This window comes from Solea solea, chromosome 1, assembly GCF_958295425.1.
Source record: "Solea solea chromosome 1, fSolSol10.1, whole genome shotgun sequence".
NCBI lineage: Eukaryota > Metazoa > Chordata > Actinopteri > Pleuronectiformes > Soleidae > Solea > Solea solea.
This window is the reverse complement of record NC_081134.1, coordinates 27,182,046-27,203,164: the sequence shown is the minus strand read 5'-3', so window position 1 is coordinate 27,203,164 and position 21,119 is coordinate 27,182,046. Positions and strand designations below refer to the sequence as shown.

Sequence of the window (21,119 nt, the reverse complement as noted above, 5' to 3'; positions counted from 1 at the left end):
AGGGTTAGGATTAAGCCAGTAGTAATTATGGTTAAGGTTAGAGTCTCCAGGAAATGAATGTAAGTCAATGCAATGTCCCCTCAAGTCATGAATGTCGAACATGTGTGTATGTGAATGTGAAAGAGTGAGTGGTTTACAAAGTGACAGAAAAGTAAAAATGATGATGTCATCCTTTCAGAACGAGGTCGTGACCTCAGTATTTCCTCCCTGTGTCATAACACACACATGCAGCAGCATTCTGGGAGCTGAGGCACACCTGGTCCAGCTGTCAATCAAATTCACCTCACTGTGTGTCAATCATTCTTTATTGAGCTGCTGCGACTAACCTCAACCTGTCAGTGTGTGTGTATGTGTGTTTGTGCGTGTGTCCATGTGCTGGAGACCCCTCCCCCTCCCCCCATGATCAATTAGTATAAAGCTTAATTGGACATGACTGAACACAGTTTAATTAACAAAATTAATGGTTTCACAATTGATCAAATTAACCAATGACTGCATATGTGTGTGTGTATGTGTGAGCAGCTGGCTGTTGCTAGGCACCCAGAATCCTTGTCTCTGGCTCAGACTGTAATTTCAGGTCTGATGTGCAGGAACAAACAGCAGCTAAAGGACACACACACTTGCACACGCATACATGCACACTTCCAAACAGTTTGTTTCTTATAATAGCTAAAAATAAGTTTTTTTTCACAGTGGAAGTGGAACATCCTGAGTCTGAGACTGAGTGTAAGTGTGAGTCTGAGACTAAGTCTGAGACTGAGGCCGTTTCTCAATACTCAAGTAAGCAAGTATGTACTTGCTTACGTGGGAAGTATATACTTGAGAAGTACGCTGGGAGTATATACTTGCCAAGTACGGGAGTACACAAGTATGTGGTGGCTGGCGCCAAATGCTGCAGCCTCATTACCGCCCCCTACAGTTTTGATAAATTAACATATGAAATACTTTTAAAGGCCACATAGACCGGAAGCTCCAATTAAAGCTGCGTTTTTGTGTGTGTATCTGCGTCATTACCGCGTTTATGAAACCCTTAAGTTTCAGAACAAACAGTTCAGCCACTGCTGAGAAAATAGTGTTGTATTGTTTTCCTGGGCTCTGCGAAGCGGATCGGCACTTCCCTATGCTGATGATGTCATCAGAAATCCTCACCACTCCTCTCACCACTGTAGCGCCTCCTGGTGCGGCACTAGTCCGGGCACATCCGGTTGCGTACATTCAACCGCAGAAGAAGAAGAACTACTCTCGTTGTAGCTGCTGAGATGCAGAGCATCCACCGTGCCAGAGGGGGAGCTGTGTATCTGAGAGCTGACCTACCAATTACGTCACTTCCAGGTACCTGGCCAATCACAGGACAGTCCACGTTCTGGGGGTGTGATTTTGGTCTGAAACAGCGTGGCTGACGAGAGCGTCAGTGAGGAGATATTTTGCTCGGCTTGTTTGCAGCGACTGAGAGGATTTTAACCATGAAAACAAGTTGATATATGTAAGTAGACCTCCATAACTAACATATATGTGTGATACAAGCATTCTATGTCACCTTTAATAAATGCATATATATGTTGTTATTATTTTTACATTTTAAATATTTAACTTCATTTATTAATTTATTTCTATTAAAATATACAATACAAATAATACAATGTGGAAAATAGATATATTACAGCATTGTAGAGTAGTATATATATATATATATATATATATATATATATATATATATATATATATATATATATATATGACGTGTACAAATATATACTACTCTACATATCTAATATTTACATATTATATTTAAATACAGATACAATGACCGTGCGACTTTAATATAAATCTAACATTCAAAGTTAAAATAAGAAAAACATTAATAATATACAAACTTTCAAACTGTCAGGTCAAAATGTTTCCATTAAAAACAAAATAACACGTCACGTAACGCTGCTCTGTGACGGGCACAGTGAGCGCCGAGCGCCCGCAGAGGCGGAGCTTATCACCTCCGACAAACGTCGCTGCCAAACTATAAATACGTCATATCTTCATACACAAACCACATGTTAGAATTCTAAATGATTAATTTCTCGCCTCAAATGATGTTAAAACTTTGTACCGGGACACAGAAAAATATTTATTTCAGATTTATATTTATATTATCTGCTGCTATGCGCCGCTGAAATGTATTGTGGGATACATGGCCATCCCAAGTAAGTTTAAGTCACCTCCGATGCATACTTGGTATACCCGGAAGCGAGAACACTTCCGGGTTTGAGAACCGTCCTCGCTGTTCGCTTACTTGAGAATTGGAACAGAACTTGGACTGAGGCTGATGACGTTTTCACAAGTACGAAATACGCAAGTACGCACAAGTACACACAAGTAAGGATATTGAGAAACGGCCTGAGTCTAAGTTGCGGTACCACAAGTGGCCACCTGAAAAAAAATGTCTTAAAGGAAGAGGGGGCGGAGCTACATCCAGTTCTTATAATATATCCATGGGACAAACGGACGCTTTGTGCGTCTGTATCATCAAACACATACATACTGATATGTAAATTGGGCCCCTCCCCCCTCCCTCACATTAGCATATTAATGTGAACGCACACACAGAGCTGATGCACTATTGATTCCTTTTGGGATCCAATTATCTCACACTGAGTGTGTGTGTGTCATGTGAGGACATGACACACACACTCAGCTCATGTCTCCTCAGCTGAACCTACAGTGTCTCACACACTCACACTGGTCCTGCATACTTATGTGGACCTTCACTCGTCCTACACCTGTGTGTGGGTGTGTGTGTGCGCGTGCATGCATGTGTGTGTGTGCGTGTGTCCTTTCAGTCAGGTCTGATGTTACACCTCAACTCTGATCAAATCAAATCAGCCCACCCCCATACACACACACACACACACAGAGCAGCACCTCCCCTGGGCGTGTCATCTGAGGACAGCCCTGATCGCCGCCCACCACCAACGTTAATGCTATAGACAGAACACACACACACAAGGCCTCTGCAGTGACTGTCTCCTCATGTGAACCCACTCTGCTCTGCCGCATTACACATACACACACACACACACGTTGTGAACCCCATCAATCGAACTCCATCTCCTGTGGCTGAGGCATTAGTCACCAGGTACACACATGCAGACACGAACACACATTCAGACACATCAACCTGTGGTCTATTATCTGATAACATCACTCTGTGTAATGTCGAGAAGAGGAGATTTTTAAATGAACTGACAGAAAAAATAAAAGCTGACTTTGCAACAGTTTAATCACAGAATAAGCAAAAGACAGTAAACAAAGATGGACATCACCCCCTGGTGGATACAGTACATAAACTGTGTTCAGTAGATGAGTGTGAGTAGATGAGACATAACAATGTTCTTCACTGGATTAAACAGTGAAGTACCAGCGCCACCTACTGTTCATCTGTCTCACATCTGTGTCTGTCTGCGTGAGTGAGTGTGTGCGTGTGATAATCTGCTGATGAGAAGTTTCCAGATGTTTTATTTCTTCACATTTTTATTGTGTTTCACTCTCATTTACACAGATTAAAAACATGTTTCATTAGGTCACGGTAACCTTTGACCTTTGACCACCAACTTCATGTTCATCATTAAAACCTTTTCTCTGTGTATCTGTGTTTTTAACAAGAGCTAAGTTTAGCATGTGAAGCTAAACTTAGCCTATGAAGCTAAATTTAGCATGTGAAGCTAAACTTAGCTTATGATGCTAAGTTTAGCATGTGAAGCTAAACTCTGAAGAACGTTTGAAGTTATGTATCTGTCCTCAAGACTAATACATGGACACGGTCAATGCACTGATCACAATGTCCTGAGAGACCTGTCAACACCAGGACACATGTCCACACACAGACATCACAGCTGCCCAGGCAGAGACATCACAGTCAGAGACAAAACCTGATTTTCATTTGTGAAATTAAACCTAAAGTCCTGATAAATTAAGTTTAAAAATCTGATCTGTGTTATTTCTTTTCCTGTTTATTATTCTTTTTCATTCCAGTCTTATTCAGTTTTTACATAAATGATTCTTCTTGAATTCAGACTTGATGTAAATGTTGTCTCTGCTCTGATTGGCTGCTGCAGCTCGCATGATTCCCTCCTGCACGATCTTCTCCTCCAATCTAGAGAATCGCTTCAACATTGGGGCGTAAACCTGGAACACACATAACATCACCACACATGACATCATCACACATGACATCACCACACGACATCACCACACCGACGTCATCACACACGACATCACCACAAGGACTTTCTGGGTATCTCATAGGACTACTGGAATTAAGCTAAGTATCACTTCTGTAGGTCTTTCTTATTTGGTTGCTATTTCATTAATGCTATTGTATTTAGCTGGGTTGCTTGACTTTTGACTTGCCTGTTTAGTTAAAGTGAAAGTTTGTTGTTGATATTTTGTCTGCTAGGTCAAAGAGAAAGTTGTTATTGTTGCTGTTTTGACCTAGTTTCTATTGAGCCATCACCATCCCCAGGTGTGAAGTTTCATTGGCTACAGGGGAGTGGCCAACACTGCTGTAACCAATCAGCCCCTAATCAGGTGTTTTCTTTTAGAAAAAAAAAGCTTCACTGATGTTTCATTGGCTACAGGGAGTGGCCACACAGCTGCAACCAATCAGCCCCTAATCAGGGAGTGGCCACACAGCTGCAACCAATCAGCCCCTAATCAGGGAGTGGCCACACAGCTGCAACCAATCAGCCCCTAATCAGGGAGGGGCCACACAGCTGCAACCAATCAGCCCCTAATCAGGGAGTGGCCACACAGCTGCAACCAATCAGCACCTAATCAGGTGTCTCTTAAAAATCAGCACTCACTTTGAAGCGGCAGACTCAGGAAGACGAAGACAAAGGAGTCTGAACCGGAGTCTAAGTACCTGTCTGCAATTGTTTTCTACCTTTCACATATGTGCACTTTTTCCATTCCTGTTCATGTTTCTTCTCATAGATATTACAAACCTCACACTCACTCACAGCATCACCGTAATCTGTCCTCACTTATCTATCCCACCCGCTCCAAACACATCCAACACCTTGTTGCAGGGGGCCTGTGGAACTGCCAGTCAGCTACCCGCAAGACTGAGTTCATCTCTGGCTTTGCTACTGAGCAATGCCTGGATTTCCTTGCTCTCACTGAGACTTGGATAACACCCTCCAACACAGCCACCCCGGCGGCTCTCTCCTCCGCTCACTCCTTCTCCCACACACCCAGATCCACTGGAAGAGGTGGCAGTACAGGTCTGCTCATCGACCCCAACTGGACTTTCACTCTTTACCCACTGCCACACTTCTCTTCACAGTCGTTTGAATTTCATGCTGTAACTGTAACTCACCCAGTAAAACTAATCATTGTTGTCATCTACCGTCCACCAGGCCCATTGGGACACTTCTTGGAGAAACTAGATGTCCTCCTTTCAAACATCTCAGAAAATGGCCCACCACTTGTTCTTCTTGGTGACTTCAACATCCAGTCAGAGAAGTCATCCGATCTACTTCTTCTACTTTCCTCTCTTTCTCTCTCACTTGCTCCCTCTCCACCAACTCACAAAGCTGGCAACCACCTTGACCTCATCTTCACCAGAAACTGCTCCACCTCCGACCTCAAGGTAACTCCACTTCATGTCTCTGATCATTTCTTCATATCCGCAACATTCGCTCTCTCTCTCCCTCCTCTCTCTCCTCAACTGTTCTATCAGCACTTCCTTCAGCTGACTCCTTCTCACTCATGCATCCCAACTCTGCCACAGACACCTTCCTCTCTACTCTGTCCTCCTCTCTTGACTCTCTCTGTCCTCTTACTTCACGGCGGGTTCGTAAGTCCTCCCCAGCCCCGTGGTTGTCTGACTCAGTGCGTGCTGAGAGAGCCACGATACGGGCAGCAGAAAGGAAATGGAGGAAATCAAAAAAAACCTGACGACCTGCTTTCCTATCATTCTCTTCTCTCCACCTTCACTGCCTCTTTCTCTGCAGCCAAACAATCTTTCTATCAGACTAAAATTCAATCCTCTTTCTCTAACCCCAAAAAACTTTTCTCGATCTTCTCTAACCTCCTTGACCCCCCCACTCCCCCTCCTCCCTCCTACAAATTCACTTTGTCAATTACTTCACAAAAAAAGTAGATGACATTCGCTCTTCTTTCTCAACCCCACCTCCTGATCTCACCACTCTACCAGCCACAAATTCAGCTCCTTCTCTATCCTCTTTCACCCCTCTATCTCATGATCAAGATCTTTCCCTAATAACCTCTGCCCACCCCACCTCCTGCCCCCTTGACCCCATCCCCTCTCACCTTCTTCAGTCAATTGCTTCTGATCTTCTTCCTTTCCTCACCCACCTCATTAACACATCTCTATCATCTGGTTGCTTTCCGGACTCTCTTAAAGAGGCCAGAGTGACCCCTCTCCTTAAAAAACCCACCCTTGACCCGTCTGAAGTAAATAACTAGACCTGTCTCTCTTTTTCCTTTTCTCTCCAAAACTCTGGAGCGTGCTATCTTTAATCAACTCTCCTCCTACCTTCACCGGAACAACCTTCTTGATCCTCTTCAGTCTGGTTTTAAAGCAGGTCACTCGACCGAAACTGCACTTCTTGCTGTCACTGAGCAACTCCACACTGCCAGGGCTGCCTCTCTCTCCTCTGTACTCATCCTCTTGGACCTTTCTGCAGCGTTTGACACAGTTAACCACCAGATCCTTACTTCCTCCCTTGGTGTCTCAGGCTCTGCACTTACCCTACTCTCGTCCTATCTTCAAAACCGAACATACAGAGTAACCTGGAGAGGATCTGTGTCGGAACCCTGTCCTCTAGCTACTGGGGTCCCTCAGGGTTCTGTCTTGGGCCCTCTCCTCTTCTCTCTATACACCAACTCTCTTGGTTCTGTTATTCTCTCTCATGGTTTTTCCTATCACAGCTACGCCGATGACACCCAACTCATTCTCTCTTTTCCCAGCTCCGACACACATGTAGCAGAACGGATCTCCGCTTGCCTGACCGACATCTCTCAGTGGATGTCTGACCATCACCTGAAACTCAATCTCGACAAGACTGAGTTTCTTTTTCTCCCAGGAAAGGGCTTCCCTCCACAGACCTGACCATCACCCTCGACAACTCTGTGGTAGCTCCTTCTCATACCGCAAGGAACCTGGGTGTGACACTTGATGACCATCTCTCCCTCACTGCCAACATTGCTTCAACAGCTCGATCTTGCAGATACATGTTGCACAACATCAGAAGGATACGGCCTCTTCTAACCCAGAAGGCGGCACAGGTTCTGGTCCAAGTTCTTGTCATCTCACGCTTGGACTACTGCAACTCTCTCCTGGCTGGTCTCCCTGCGTGTGCCATACGACCTCTGCAACTCATCCAGAATGCAGCAGCTCGACTGGTCTTCAACTTACCAAAATTCTCCCACACTACACCGCTTCTCCGCTCCCTTCACTGGCTTCCTGTAGCTGCTCGCATCCGCTTCAAGACTCTAGTGCTTGCGTTCCATGTTACAAACGGATCTGGTCCAGCCTACATCCAGGACATGATCAAAACCTACACCCCAGCCCGCCCACTCCACTCTGCATCGGCAAACCAGCTTGCTTCCCCCTCACTGAGAGGATCGCAGAGGCATTCGCAGAACTCAAGACTGTTCACTGTCCTAGCTCCCAAATGGTGGAACGAGCTCCCCATCAACAGCCGGACAGCGGAAAGCCTCCACATCTTCCGCCACCAACTAAAAACACATTTCTTCCGACTCTACCTTGACTAAGATGACGGCGACAAAAAACAAACAAAAAAAACAAACAAAAACTTGTACATCGCACTTATGCCTAGCACTTCATAGTTTGGCTTACTTGAAGCTCTTACTAACTTCTAGCTCTTATTTGTACCCAAATGTTTAAATGCACTTATTGTAAGTCGCTTTGGATAAATGCGTCTGCTAAATGACATGTAATGTAATGTAATGTAACACATGACATCATCACACACGACATCCACACACACAACATCATCACACACGACATCAACACACACGACATCATCACACATGACATTACCACACATGACATCATCACACAAAACATCACCACACATGACACCACACACAACATCACCACACATGACACCACACACAACATCACCACACATGACATCATCACACACGACATCACCACACATGACATCATCACACATGACATCACCACACATGCCGTGTGTGTGTCTGTGTGTGTGTGTATACCTCCTGAGCAGTAGGGTGCGGTGTTGAGACCAGTTGAGGTTCAGGTGCGTTCTTCACCACGTCAAAGAAGGAAACACCTGATTCTGCAACGACACCTGAAAAAACACTTCAGCCAATCACGGGCTCAGGCTGTGTGTGTGTGAGTGTGTGTGTGTGTGTGTTTGTGTGTGTTACCATGCACTGCTCTGTAGGCTGAACCCAGACAGGCAGAGTTTGATACATCAATGGTGAAAACTGGAGCGTTGAACACGTCAGACAAAACCTGTGAGTCACATGACACAAACCTGTGAGTCACATGACAAACCTGTGAGTCACATGACTTGGTCACCTGTGAGTCACATGACTCACCTGGAGAAGGTGTGTGTTTGAAGAAGCTCCTCCTGTCGCTAAAACTCGGTTTCCTGTCAGTGAAAAACCCCAAATACAGACAAGTTTTATTTTTCTGTCTTTAACATTAAAATAACATCAATTATAACAACATCTAACAGAGTGATGTCATCAGTGAGGTCATGAACCATGTGTGAATAAAACACCAATAACTATAAAGAGGATTGTTAATAAAGAGGATTGTAAATAAAGAGGATTGTAAATAAAGAGGATTGTTAAGAAAGACAATTGTAAATAAAGATGATTGTTAAGAAAGAGGATTGTAAATAAAGAGGATGGTTAATAAAGATGATCGTTAATAAAGACGATTGTAAATAAAGACCATTGTAAATAAAGACGATTGTTAAGAAAGACAACTGTAAATAAACAGGATTGTTAAGACAGACGATTGTAAATAAAGACGATTGTTAATAAAGAGGATTGTAAATATAGAGGATTGTTAATAAAGAGGATGGTTAATAAAGAGGATTGTAAATAAAGACGATTGTTAAGAAAGACGATTGTTAATAAAGAGGATTGTAAATAAAGACGATTGTTAAGAAAGACGAATGTTAATAAAGAGGATTGTAAATAAAGACAATTGTTAATAAAGAGGATGTTAACAAAGACGATTCAAACTCACTGGTGCAGTATCCCAGTCTCTCAGCATGGACTCTTCTGGACATGAACTGACCCTCCACTAGAGCCCGGACCTCCACCTGAGAACTGAAACTACACACCTGACCAGGACCAGGACCAGTGAGACAGTTAGAACAGGAACACTATTTTTCTCTCTCTCTCTCTCTCTCTCTCTCTCTCTCTCTCTACTAACCTCCTTGTCGTCTGAGTCAAAGCGATGAATTCCGACAGCAGGAGGAGTGATCTCTACTGTGTCAAAATAAAAGCCTGGAGACACAGAGACAAACTGCTGAGACACAGACAGACAAAGACACACAGACAGAGAGAGGAGACTAAAAAGAATGAGGAAAAGAGGGATGAAAGAATGAATGAAGGAAACGTCACCGATGTTCCCGTTGTTCCCGAGGGGCGTGTCCCTCAGAGCAGCAGAGAAGATTTCCCATGATCCTCCAGCACTCTGGTTTTTGACACGTTCCCTCGTCAAAGATCCGTTCTTGAAGCTGACAAACAAATATGATGGTGCTTTTACTTTGAAAGGTCTGACAGGAAGTGAATGTTAAATCAATAGTGTGTGTGGCTGTGCGTGCATGAGTGCATGCATGTGTGTGTCTGTGTGTATGTGCGTGTGCGTCTATGTGTGTCAAGATATTACTAATGTTGTGGGGACCTAAACCTGTTTACACAGTCACATTTTGGGGACTTGTCTTCCTTGTGGGGACAAAAATCAAGTCCCAATAACGTAGATGACTACATTTTAAGGTGAAGATAGGTTTTATGGTTAGGTTGAGGTTAGGGTTCGATCCGTTCTTGAAGCTGAGAAACAAACATGCTTTTATTTTGAAAGGTCCGACAGGAAGTGAATGTTAAATCAATATGTGTGTGTGTGTGTGTGTGTACCATAGCAGAGCCATGTACTCGTCACAGAGGACAGGGTTACAGAAGACGTGGCCTTCCAGAGCAGGACTAAGCTGCTGAGGCCAAAGAAACACTGTGTCACTGGTCCCCAGGCTGACCTGTGTACAAACACACACACACACAGATGATAATGTTCTTAAATGTCTTGTTTTTGTCCACAAACACAAAAAGGTTGAGTTCTAAATGAACTCACAGTGATGTCTCCCTGCTGCAGCCTCATCCCTGCCAGAGATGCTGAGGAACACACACACACACACACACACACACAGAACTACATGAAGCAGCAGATTTGAGTGAAAACATAAATATGATTCATTTTGTCTTTACTGCATCATGCATTTGTTGGCCCCTCCCCCTCTGATCTCATCTGACTGAAGAGTCATGTGAGATGAAATTAAATGACGGTGACCTCTGACCTGGGTTGTCGCCGGTGAAGGTCACCACGTTGCAGTCGTCAGAGAAACCAAAGCGATGCTCAAAGTAGGAGGAGACTCTACCCTGCAGCACAGAGAGAGAGAGAGAGAGAGAGGCTGAGCTCACAGGTCAAAGGTCAGTCACCTCACACACATACACAGGCCGTTTCTCAATATCCATACTTGTGTACTTGTGCGTAAATGTCATCAGCCTCAGTCCAAGTTCTGTTCCAATTCTCAAGTCCGTGAGCAGCGAGTACTGTTCTCAAACCCAGAAGTGTTCTGGCTCCGCCCATTTTACCAAGTATGCATCGGGTGGTGACTTAAGCCTACTTGGGAAAGCATGTATCTCAGAATGCATTTCGGAAATAAACCTAATAAATATTTTTCTCTGTCCCGGAACAAAGTTTGAAGATCATTTGAGGCGAGAAATAAGTCAATTAGAATTCAAACATGTGGTTTGTGTATTAAGATATGACGTATTTATAGTTTGGCTGTGACGTTGTCAGAGGTGACAAGCTCCGCCTCTGTGGACGCTGGTGCTCACAGCGTCCAGCAGCGGGCAGCGTTACCTTGGCCTGTCCTGATGAAATCATGACATCGCTGTCATTAGATGCTTGGTGTGATCCATAGATTTGTTGTTGATGTGTTATTTTGTTTTTTTTGTGTTTTTCTTTTACATTTTCTATTTTTGTTTTGTGAGAGCATTACAATACAGTAATTACTTTCACTCAAATAACATACAACGGTATTTCCGCCACTCACAGTTGAAATCTTTGTATACAAAACAAGAAACAAAATACAGAAAGCCAAATGAAAGTATACTTGAGAACTCGAACAAATTGGGAAAGATAGACGTATATAAAAGAGCAAATAAAATTTGCAAGTTTTTTTTTTTTTTTTTTTTAATAAATAAAATAAAACAATACACACTAGTCGTTATGCAAAATAAAACATTCAAAAATAAAGCATAAAAATAGCATTACAGGATCATCCATTCAATACTTCTGTCTGTTCAAAACTAACATATTTTAGCCATTTGGCCCACAATTCGATAAATATATTTTTCTGTAGGCGAATGGAGAAGGTAATCTGTTCCATGAGGTAGATGTCGCTTACTATACTTATCCACTCCTGTATTGTGGGCGGATCAGGGAGAAGCCAACGCCTTGTCAGTGCTTTTTTACCAGCGGTTATCAAAATACGAAATAAATACTCATCAGTTTGTCTGACCTATGAATCCGAATTTCCTAAAAATAATGTAGAAAACTGCATAGGTAGATTAGTATTAAACATGCTGATCAATACTTTGTGAAGCTCTGTCCAGAAGGATTTAACCACTGGGCATTCCCAAAAGATATGCCAGATTGGCTTCCCGTGTCCGCATAGTCTCCAGCATGCAGCTTCGCCTCCAGCAAAATGTGCCTTTTGTTTTGGTGTAATGAAAAAGCGGACCAAACACTTCCAACTCCCGCCATACATGAGAGCTGGTACATTTCCACTGGGGTTGGCAAACGCCGAGCTAATCCTCCTCAGATATTGTTAGATTACCCTCTCTCTCCCATTTTTCATATATATTTATATTTTTCAGTCATTTCAACATATCCTGTACTGTGTGACAGTAGACCCTTATAAATTCTAGAGATGACACCCTAATTCGATTTACTTTGGTAAGCATCAATAAAAATGATCGATACCGGGTCATTAAGATCGGTGTCCTTTCTGATATGTTCAAAGCGATTACGTACCTGGAGGAATCTAAAAACATCTGTTCTTTCAAGGTTACAGTCTTCTTTCAACTTTTCAAAGTGTTTAAATTGTCCCTTTTCTGTGAGAGAGTAGTATGTCGTTATTCCTTTCAAAATCCATGATTTCAATCCCTTATCTAATGTGTTAGGCCTAAATTCATAGGCACACCATTGGATTGTCTGTAATTTATTACTTAATTTATACTCTTTTAATCAAAATTCACTTTTAATGAATTTTGATCCCATTTAATATGGAATTTGTCCCTAAATTGCTTTGTGGGTTGGTAGTTGATAATCAAAATTTGTGTCTTTTGTATATTCAATTTATATCCTGAATAATTACCAAATGTTTCTATAAAGACCATTAATTTGGGGAGTGAATTAGGAGGGTCCCTTAAATAAACCAAGACGTCGTCTGCATATAGTGCCACCTTGTGGTCGCCTCCATTAATGCAGATGCCTTTAATACTCTGAGTATGTCTAATCCACTGAGCTAGGGGCTCTATATAGAGTGCAAATAGCAGGGGCGAAATCGGGCATCCATGTCTCAAACCACGTTCTACTATAATAGTATCTGAAAGGTAACCATTTATTTTTATTATTAAATCTGAATTTTATATATCAGAAACTACCAAAAACCTGAATGATCCCAAGAAATTTTGGAATGTTGTGAGAGGTGTTTCTGGTACTACTTCTTCCAGTGAACTGCCACCTTTTTTAGTCAAAGATTCTGTACACCTGACTGATAAATGTGCCATGCTAAATTATTTTAGCATGGCACAGCAGGGCACTTGTTTGATTCTTTAAATCGTGATTTTAAAAACACTTTTAAATAACAACTCTACTGTTGTAAGCCATCCCCCTGTTGATTGTGCTTTTAATTTTGAACATTTTTGAGGTCTGTAGTACATTGGAAAATTTGGATCCCAAAAAATCAGCTGGTCCTGATGGTTTGGATCCATTTCTCCTAAAGCTGGCTGCTGATTTAATTGCTGAGCCTCTAACTGGTATTTTTAACTTAAGTCTTAGCAGAAACCAACTTCCTAAAATTTGGAAATCTGCGTTTGTCCTCCCACTGCTTAAAGGAGGCGAACCCTCAAACGCGAACAATTACAGGCCTATTTCAAAATTATGCATTTTGGCGAAAGTATTGGAAAAATTGGTTTGCGATCAGTTGAAGGACTTTTTGGAATCTAACAACATTCTAAACTCTCTTCAATCAGGTTTTAGGAAGCAACACAGCACTGCTACTGCTGCCCTAAAAATTTTAAATGATGTGTTTGAGGCATTGGACTCAAAAAAGTTTTGTGTTGCCCTGTTCATTGACCTGTCCAAGGCATTTGACACTGTGGATCACAATATTTTGCTAGATATTCCCATCAAAAAAGGTATCTCCACACAAGCTACTACTTGGGTAAAAGATTATTTGGCAAATAGGACACAATGTGTTCAGATGGCTGGAGTTAGTTCCACTTTTCTTGAGGTCACAAAAGGTGTACCTCAAGGCTCAGTCCTAGGACCACTTTTGTTTACAATTTATATTAACGATCTGTGTGCAAACTTGTCCAATGCCTCACACCATTTTTATGCTGATGATACAGTCATTTATTGCTCTTCACGTTCAATTGCACAAGCATTCATATTTTTGCAATCCACCTTTGATACAGTGCAGACTAATCTGGAGAAATTGAAACTGGTTTAAATGCTGAAAAATCCAAAATAAAGCTTTTTTCAAACTCATCTGTTCCCATGGAACAAATCCCCTGAATTAGAACTTCCCATGGCAGAGCTCTTGAGCTGGTTACCAGTTATAAGTACCTGGGATTTATTATTGATGGGGAGCTATCTTTCAAAGTGCATGTTAGAAATTTGGTTTCTAAATTAAGGGTGAAGCTCAGGTTCTTTTATAGAAACAAGTCTTGTTTCTCCCTCAGAGCTAGGAAGGTCCTGATATCAGCGACATTCTTACCAACACTTGACTATGGCGATGTTGTGTACATGTGTGCGTCTAACAGTTGCCTACAGTCTTTGACTCCAGTCTATCATTGTGCTCTGAGGTTCATCACTGGCTGTAGCCACCTCACCCACCACTGTGAACTGTATGCCAAAGCTTCCATGTCTTCTCTGTCTGAAAGACGCTACACACACTGGATGACTCTGGTCTATAAGGCTCTTCTCGGCTTGGTTCCTACCTATTTGAGTACTTTTCTTCAGCGGACCAGAAGCCATTATGCCTTACGTTCAAATGATATTTTGCACTTGTCTGCCTCACGCGTTCGGACCGAAATGGGAAAAAAAGCTTTCAGTTTCTCTTCCCCCCTTTGCTTGGAATACCCTCCAAACTGAACTTAATTTTATTATATATTTAACTATGATGTGTGCTGCTGCCTTTCTTGGCCAGGTCACCCTTGTGAAAGAGATCTTGATCTCAATGGGTCTTTTATCTGGTTAAATAAAGGAGAAATAAAAAAAAAAAAAAACATTGTCCATGCCAAATCTTTCTAAAACTTTATAAAGGAAAGGCTAACTTACCAAGTCAAAGGCCTTCTCAGCGTCTAGACTAACTAAACAAGCTTCAATACTATTATTTTGGATATGATGTATTAAGTGTAATGATCGCCTGATGTTGTCGTGAGTCTGTCTTTGTGAGATAAATCCGGTCTGATCATTGTGTATAAGCTGAGGAAGAACCTTGTCCAGTCTTCTGGCGAGGATGGTTGTATAAAGCTTGTAGTCAACATTCAGCACCGAGATAGGCCTGTATGAACTGCACTCCAATTTAATTTTTCCCTCCTTGAGAATGACGGAAATCATCGCCTCATTCCAAGATGGGGGCATTTTATTATCTATTAATGTCGTATTACAGGCTTGGAGAAGGATTGGCACCAACTCAGTTTTAAATGCCTTATACCACTCCAAGGAGAAGCCATCTGGGCCAGGTGATTTGTTTGCTTTCAGGGTGGAGATGGCCCTATTCAGCTCTATCTCAGCTATAGGGGCTGTTATAGCAGGCAATTTGAGAGATGTTAAGAAGTCATCAATTTGCTGGTCACCTTCTAACTGGGGTTGTGTAAACAGGCATTTGTAGTATTTTCTGAATGTTCTTTGTATTTCTTCTTGTTTATACCGTATAGTTCCAGAATCTATGTCCCTTATTTTGTATATAGTGTTGTCTGCTCGTTGCTTTTGCAGTTTTCTCGCCAAGATTTTTTTGTAATTTTGTTCCTGACTCATAATAAGTTTTTTCAACTTCTTGTGTGTATATTTTATTTATTTTGTCTCGATAGGTCTAGTTGCTTTTATTCTAGTGAGTGTTTTTGTTCTTTTTATGTTGTGTCTCAAGATCTTTCAGTTCTTTATTAAGGTCTATCAGTCTCAATTGTTTTTGTTTCTATTCATAGGCACAGAATGATATTATTCTCCCTCTAACAACAGCTTTTAAAGTATCACACACCGTAAGTGAGTCAACCTCTCCGTTTTTATTTCTTCTCTCATTTGGGTTTTGAACCTTGGATTATTCAGGATATTTGTGTTCAACCTCCACAAAGTTCTACCCGGATTATCGATAATGTCCACAGTGCAGGAGAGGGGGTGTTTATTTTGTTTTTGATGGAAATGTTTTGACCTGACAGTTTGAAAGTTTGTATATTATTAATGTTTTATTTATTTTTAACTTTGAATTTTAGATTTCTATTCATTGTATCTGTATTTAAATATAATATGTACATACATAAATATATGTATATATATATATATATATATTTTCCACATGGTACTGTATATGTTATTAAAAATCAATGAATGAATGAAGTTAAATAGTAAAAATGTGAAAATAACAATATATATGCATTTATTAAAAGTATTTCATATGTTCATTTATCAACACTGTAGGTGGCAGAGATGAGGCTTAAGCATTAAGCATTCAAACAGTAGAACAAGGAAGTAGCTGCTGTTCCAATTGAAGAATCCTACTTGCAGAGTATGTACTCCAGTACAAGTACATCCTTGCATACTTGAGTATTGAGTCTCACCAGAACTGATGTGGAGGGCAGCGGCACCCCCAGCAGGCCGTCAAGGTGAGGAGCCACCGCGTCCAGACAGAGCTGAGACCAGGTCCTGGTCCTGATGTCCAACAGGTTCATCCCTGAGCCTTATCAGTCAATCAATCAATCAATCAATCAATCAATCAATCAGTGTGTCAGTAACAGAGTCAGAGTTCAGTTGACGTACCATCGCTGTAGTCGATGTCAGCGAAATCCCCGAGGAAGAGAGAGGCAGCAAAACTGCTGACTAATGAAATCCTCTGACGAACACACACACACACACGTACAGTATGCAAACAGACAAACAATTTTTTTTCTTCGTAACTAACAAATGACAAAAATCTGATTTGTCCAAAGCTGAAGTTTATCTGTGATCTTTGTTCTTCCTGCTGATGTTACTTTGTTACTATTACTGCAACAATATCTTCACAGAGAGGTCACAGAGGGGTCACAGAGGGGTCACTGACCTCAGTGTTGTGGAACTCCTCTGGTCTCGTCTGACGCAGTTTTGCGATTTGGTTTCCTGTGAAACGCTGTGGGTGGAGTCAAAACATGAGCGTTTAAAAAAAACAAACTGAACACAAACGCACACACACACCCTGACCTCATACGCTCTGGATCCTGTGATGTCTGCCAGCCTTTGAGCGCCCCCTACTGTTGCCTGCAGGTCCTGACACTGCTGAGTGCTGCTGGAGTCCATCCATACTGGAGATTGACACACTGAGAAACTGTCCTGCACACACAGACACACACGTGCACACACGCACGCATGCACGCACGCACGCACACACACACAGAGACACGCACGCACACACACACACACACACACACACACAGATATGAGGTTCTGCCTTATTAGAACCAGGTTTTGTTCTCTACTGGTCCTGACAAGGTCAGTGTTTGTGACAGAAAACACACACACACACACACACACACACACTCACCTGCAGCAGCAGGTGCAGGTCCAGGTTCGGGTCGAGCTGGTTCAGAGTCTCACGAGCTCCTCGTCTCCAGAACACACTTCCATGTTGCTGACACACACACACACACACACACACACACACACACACACACACAGACAGATGTTTTACTGTAAGCTCCACCAACGTCTGTCCCTGAACACACTGCACACATCTGTCCGTGAACAAACCGCACATGTCCACATCTGTCCCTAAACACTCCACCGCACACGTCCACATCTGTCCCTGAACACACGTCCACATCTGTCCCTGAACACACCGCACACGTCCACATCTGTCCCTGAACACAACACACCACACACGTCCACATCTGTCCCTGAACACACAACACACGTCTACATCTGTCCCTGAACACACCACACACGACCAGATCTGTCCCTGAACACACCACACACGTCCACATCTGTCCCTGAACCCACCACACGTCCACATCTGTCCCAGAACACACCGCACACGTCCACATCTGTCCCAGAACACACCGCACACGTCCACATCTGTCCCTGAACACACCACACACACGTCCACATCTGTCCCTGAACACACCGCACACGTCCACATCTGTCCCTGAACACACCGCACACGTCCACATCTGTCCCTGAACACACCGCACACGTCCACATCTGTCCGTTAACACACCGCACACGTCCACATCTGTCCCTGAACACACCACACACGTCCACATCTGTCCCTGAACACACCGCATACGTCCACTTCTGTCCCTGAACACAACACACCACACACGTCCACATCTGTCCCTGAACACACAACACACGTCTACATCTGTCCCTGAACACACCACACACGACCAGATCTGTCCCTGAACACACCACACACGTCCACATCTGTCCCTGAACCCACCACACGTCCACATCTGTCCCAGAACACACCGCACACGTCCACATCTGTCCCAGAACACACCGCACACGTCCACATCTGTCCCTGAACACACCACACACACGTCCACATCTGTCCCTGAACACACCGCACACGTCCACATCTGTCCTTGAACACACCACACACGACCAGATCTGTCCCTAAACACACCACACACGTCCACATCTGTCCCCGAACACACCACACACGTCCACATCTGTCCCCGAACACACCACACACGTCTACATCTGTCCCTGAACACACCACACACGTCCACACCACACACGTCCATGTTTGGACATGTGACCTCTGTCTCACCTGACCGCTGCCTGACAACGCTCTGACCCGCAGAAAGTCAAACCCCGCCCTCTTCATCTTATCCATCAGCAGGTCCAGAGCCTGAGGAGAAACAAACCAATCAGGAGGGAGCCTGTGTTCACTGTCAGGGGTCAAAGGTCAGCTGATGAACCAGCTCACTGACAGTGGCTGTTTCTCAATATCCATACTTGTGCGTACTTGTGCGTACTTGTGCGTACTACGTTCTGTTCCAATTCTCAAGCGAACAGCGAGGACGGTTCTCAAACCCGGAAGTGTTCTTGCTCTGCCCGTTTTACCAAGTATGCATCGGGTGGTGACTTAAGCGTACTTGGGATGGCCATGTATCCTAGAATGCATTTTGGCGGAGCATAGCAGCAGATAATACAAATATAAACCTGAAATAAATATTTTTCTGTGTCCCGGAACAAAGTTTTAAGATCATTTGAGGCGAGAAATTAGTTATTTAGAATTCAAACATGTGGTTTGTGTATGAAGATATGACGTATTTATAGTTTGGCAGCGACGTTGGCCGGAGGTGATCAGCTCTGCCTCTGCGGACGCTTGGCGCTCACAATGCACGGCACAGAGCAGCGTTGCCTCGGCCTGTCCCGATGAAATGATCCACTGGCTCAGACGTCGCTGTCATTAGATGCTCGGTGTGATCCATAGATTTGTTGTTGACGTGTTATTTTGTTTTCAATGGAAACAGTTTGACCTGACTACTCACCACTACTCTACAATGCTGTAATATATCTATTTTCCACATGGTACTGTATATTTTAATAAAAATAAATAAAAAATTAAGTTAAATATTTAAAATGTGAAAATAATAACTATATATATGCATTTATTAAGTATTTCATATGTTCATTTATCAGCACTGTAGGTGGCGCTAATGAGGCTTAAGCACCCGGCACCAGCTGCCATTCAGACAGTAGAACAAGGAAGTAGCTGCTGTTCCAATTGAAGAATCATGTGTGTGTGTGTGTGTGTGTGTGTGTGTCTCTGACCTTGACCCACATCAGCACAGGAGCGGTGACGGTCAGTCTGTCGTCATGGAGATGGACGCCTCCCTCAGTCCTGGACACATCACCATAAAAAAGAGCTAAAATTAACTTTCAAAAGAAAATATTTAAAAAAAATAACAAAAACACCACTGTTGCCATGACAACGACAGAGAAACTCGTGGACTACGATCATCAGCATTAGAGAGTATGACTGCATTGACTTTCTCCTCCTGCAGGTGGCGCTGTGGTCTTACCTGAACTCGGGCAGCTCGGAGTCAAAGTGAACATTGCTCTGATGAACCACGTGCAGGTTTCCGTCGATCGCGACCACCTTCAGCTTCAGTCATCGATAAAACAAAACATCACGTGACACCAGAGAACCCCACTGAGCCAGCAATCATCACTTCACTTCCTTCGGTTTTCAAAATAAAACGCAACAAAAACCTTCACTTTAAGTCTCTGATATCTACGTCACATGACCACGTGTTTATCTCACTGTTTGACACACTTTATAAACTCTCCCACACCAAAGCTCATAGAGAATATCAGTGATTTTAACATCACAGCATTTACATTATATTACATGTCATTTAGCAGACGCTTCCAAAGCAACTTACAGTGGAATTGAGTACAATTGCGACCATGATGTCTATCACACACACAGAGTACCGGTCTTAACCTCTGAGCCACTCCACCCAGGACACAGGAGTTGTTGATCCACTGCTGCGTCCATCACTAAGTTCACGTGTCTTATTTTGTCACTTCGGCATCTAAAGTCCTTTGTTCAGATTGATCTCATTGACACAAAGTGACCACACGAGGCAGCAGAGGACCAGCAGCTCCTGTGTCCCCACAGCTAAAATCTCTGATTTTCTCTATGAGCTTTGGTGTGGGAGAGTGAGATAAACACGTGATCATGATCAGTTTCACTGGTGTTTAAATCATTGTAAATGTTTCATTCATCAATAACTGGACAAAGTAACTCCAGGAAAACACGTGCGTGTGATGAAGGTGTTCCGTGTGAAGCTGAAAACGTTCCGCATGCGCGCTCGCGCTCATGTGAGTAAACCACGTCACCAAAGCCGGAACCTCGGGATCGACAACCGAGTTTTACCTGCTGAGTGCTGAAGTCAAAGCCCAGGTACAGAGGAGAGTCCTGCTGACAGGCCGCCATCTTACAATGACTGAGAGACACCGAGTGAGAGAGAGAGAGAGTGAATGTGTACACATTTAAAGACACACACACTCACACACAGTGTTAATGTTTAAAGGTACAGTATTTAATATTCATATTTGGTAGGTTTGATAGAATATTAGCATTAGTATTTTTAATAAGTTGTAAATTAACTTTAAAATAAAATGTTCTTAAAGATTAACTTACTTTACACAAGGGTCATGCTTTATGGAGGCGGCCATCTTGTCTGCAGAAACTCACTGCACTTCATATGCTTTAAAATACACATGTAACACTGTGCCACAAGGGGGCGTCACAGTCATAAAGAGACCATGATGGCTTGCACACATCTCTATCGCCCCCTGATGGCTGACTGCAACA

The 21,119-nt window shown here is 42.9% G+C and overlaps 1 protein-coding gene across 1 annotated transcript; it reads right to left on the bottom strand.

The window, feature by feature from the left end:
• Positions 1-3,253: 3,253 nt before the first annotated feature.
• xylb (xylulokinase homolog (H. influenzae)) lies at positions 3,254-21,019 on the bottom strand. The gene is made up of 20 exons (XM_058646149.1): positions 20,946-21,019; positions 20,679-20,748; positions 19,819-19,901; positions 19,568-19,637; positions 18,558-18,638; positions 17,331-17,417; positions 16,991-17,119; positions 16,854-16,919; positions 16,574-16,646; positions 16,375-16,493; positions 10,599-10,680; positions 10,376-10,416; positions 10,165-10,280; positions 9,652-9,767; positions 9,461-9,534; positions 9,272-9,368; positions 8,611-8,663; positions 8,437-8,524; positions 8,263-8,357; positions 3,254-4,176 (listed from the first exon to the last, which is right to left on the bottom strand). Exons 1-20 carry the CDS (start codon positions 20,978-20,980, stop codon positions 4,030-4,032), a joined length of 1,722 nt encoding a protein of 573 aa, XP_058502132.1. The 5' UTR covers positions 20,981-21,019; the 3' UTR covers positions 3,254-4,029.
• Between the last annotated feature and the right edge of the window lie 100 nt (positions 21,020-21,119).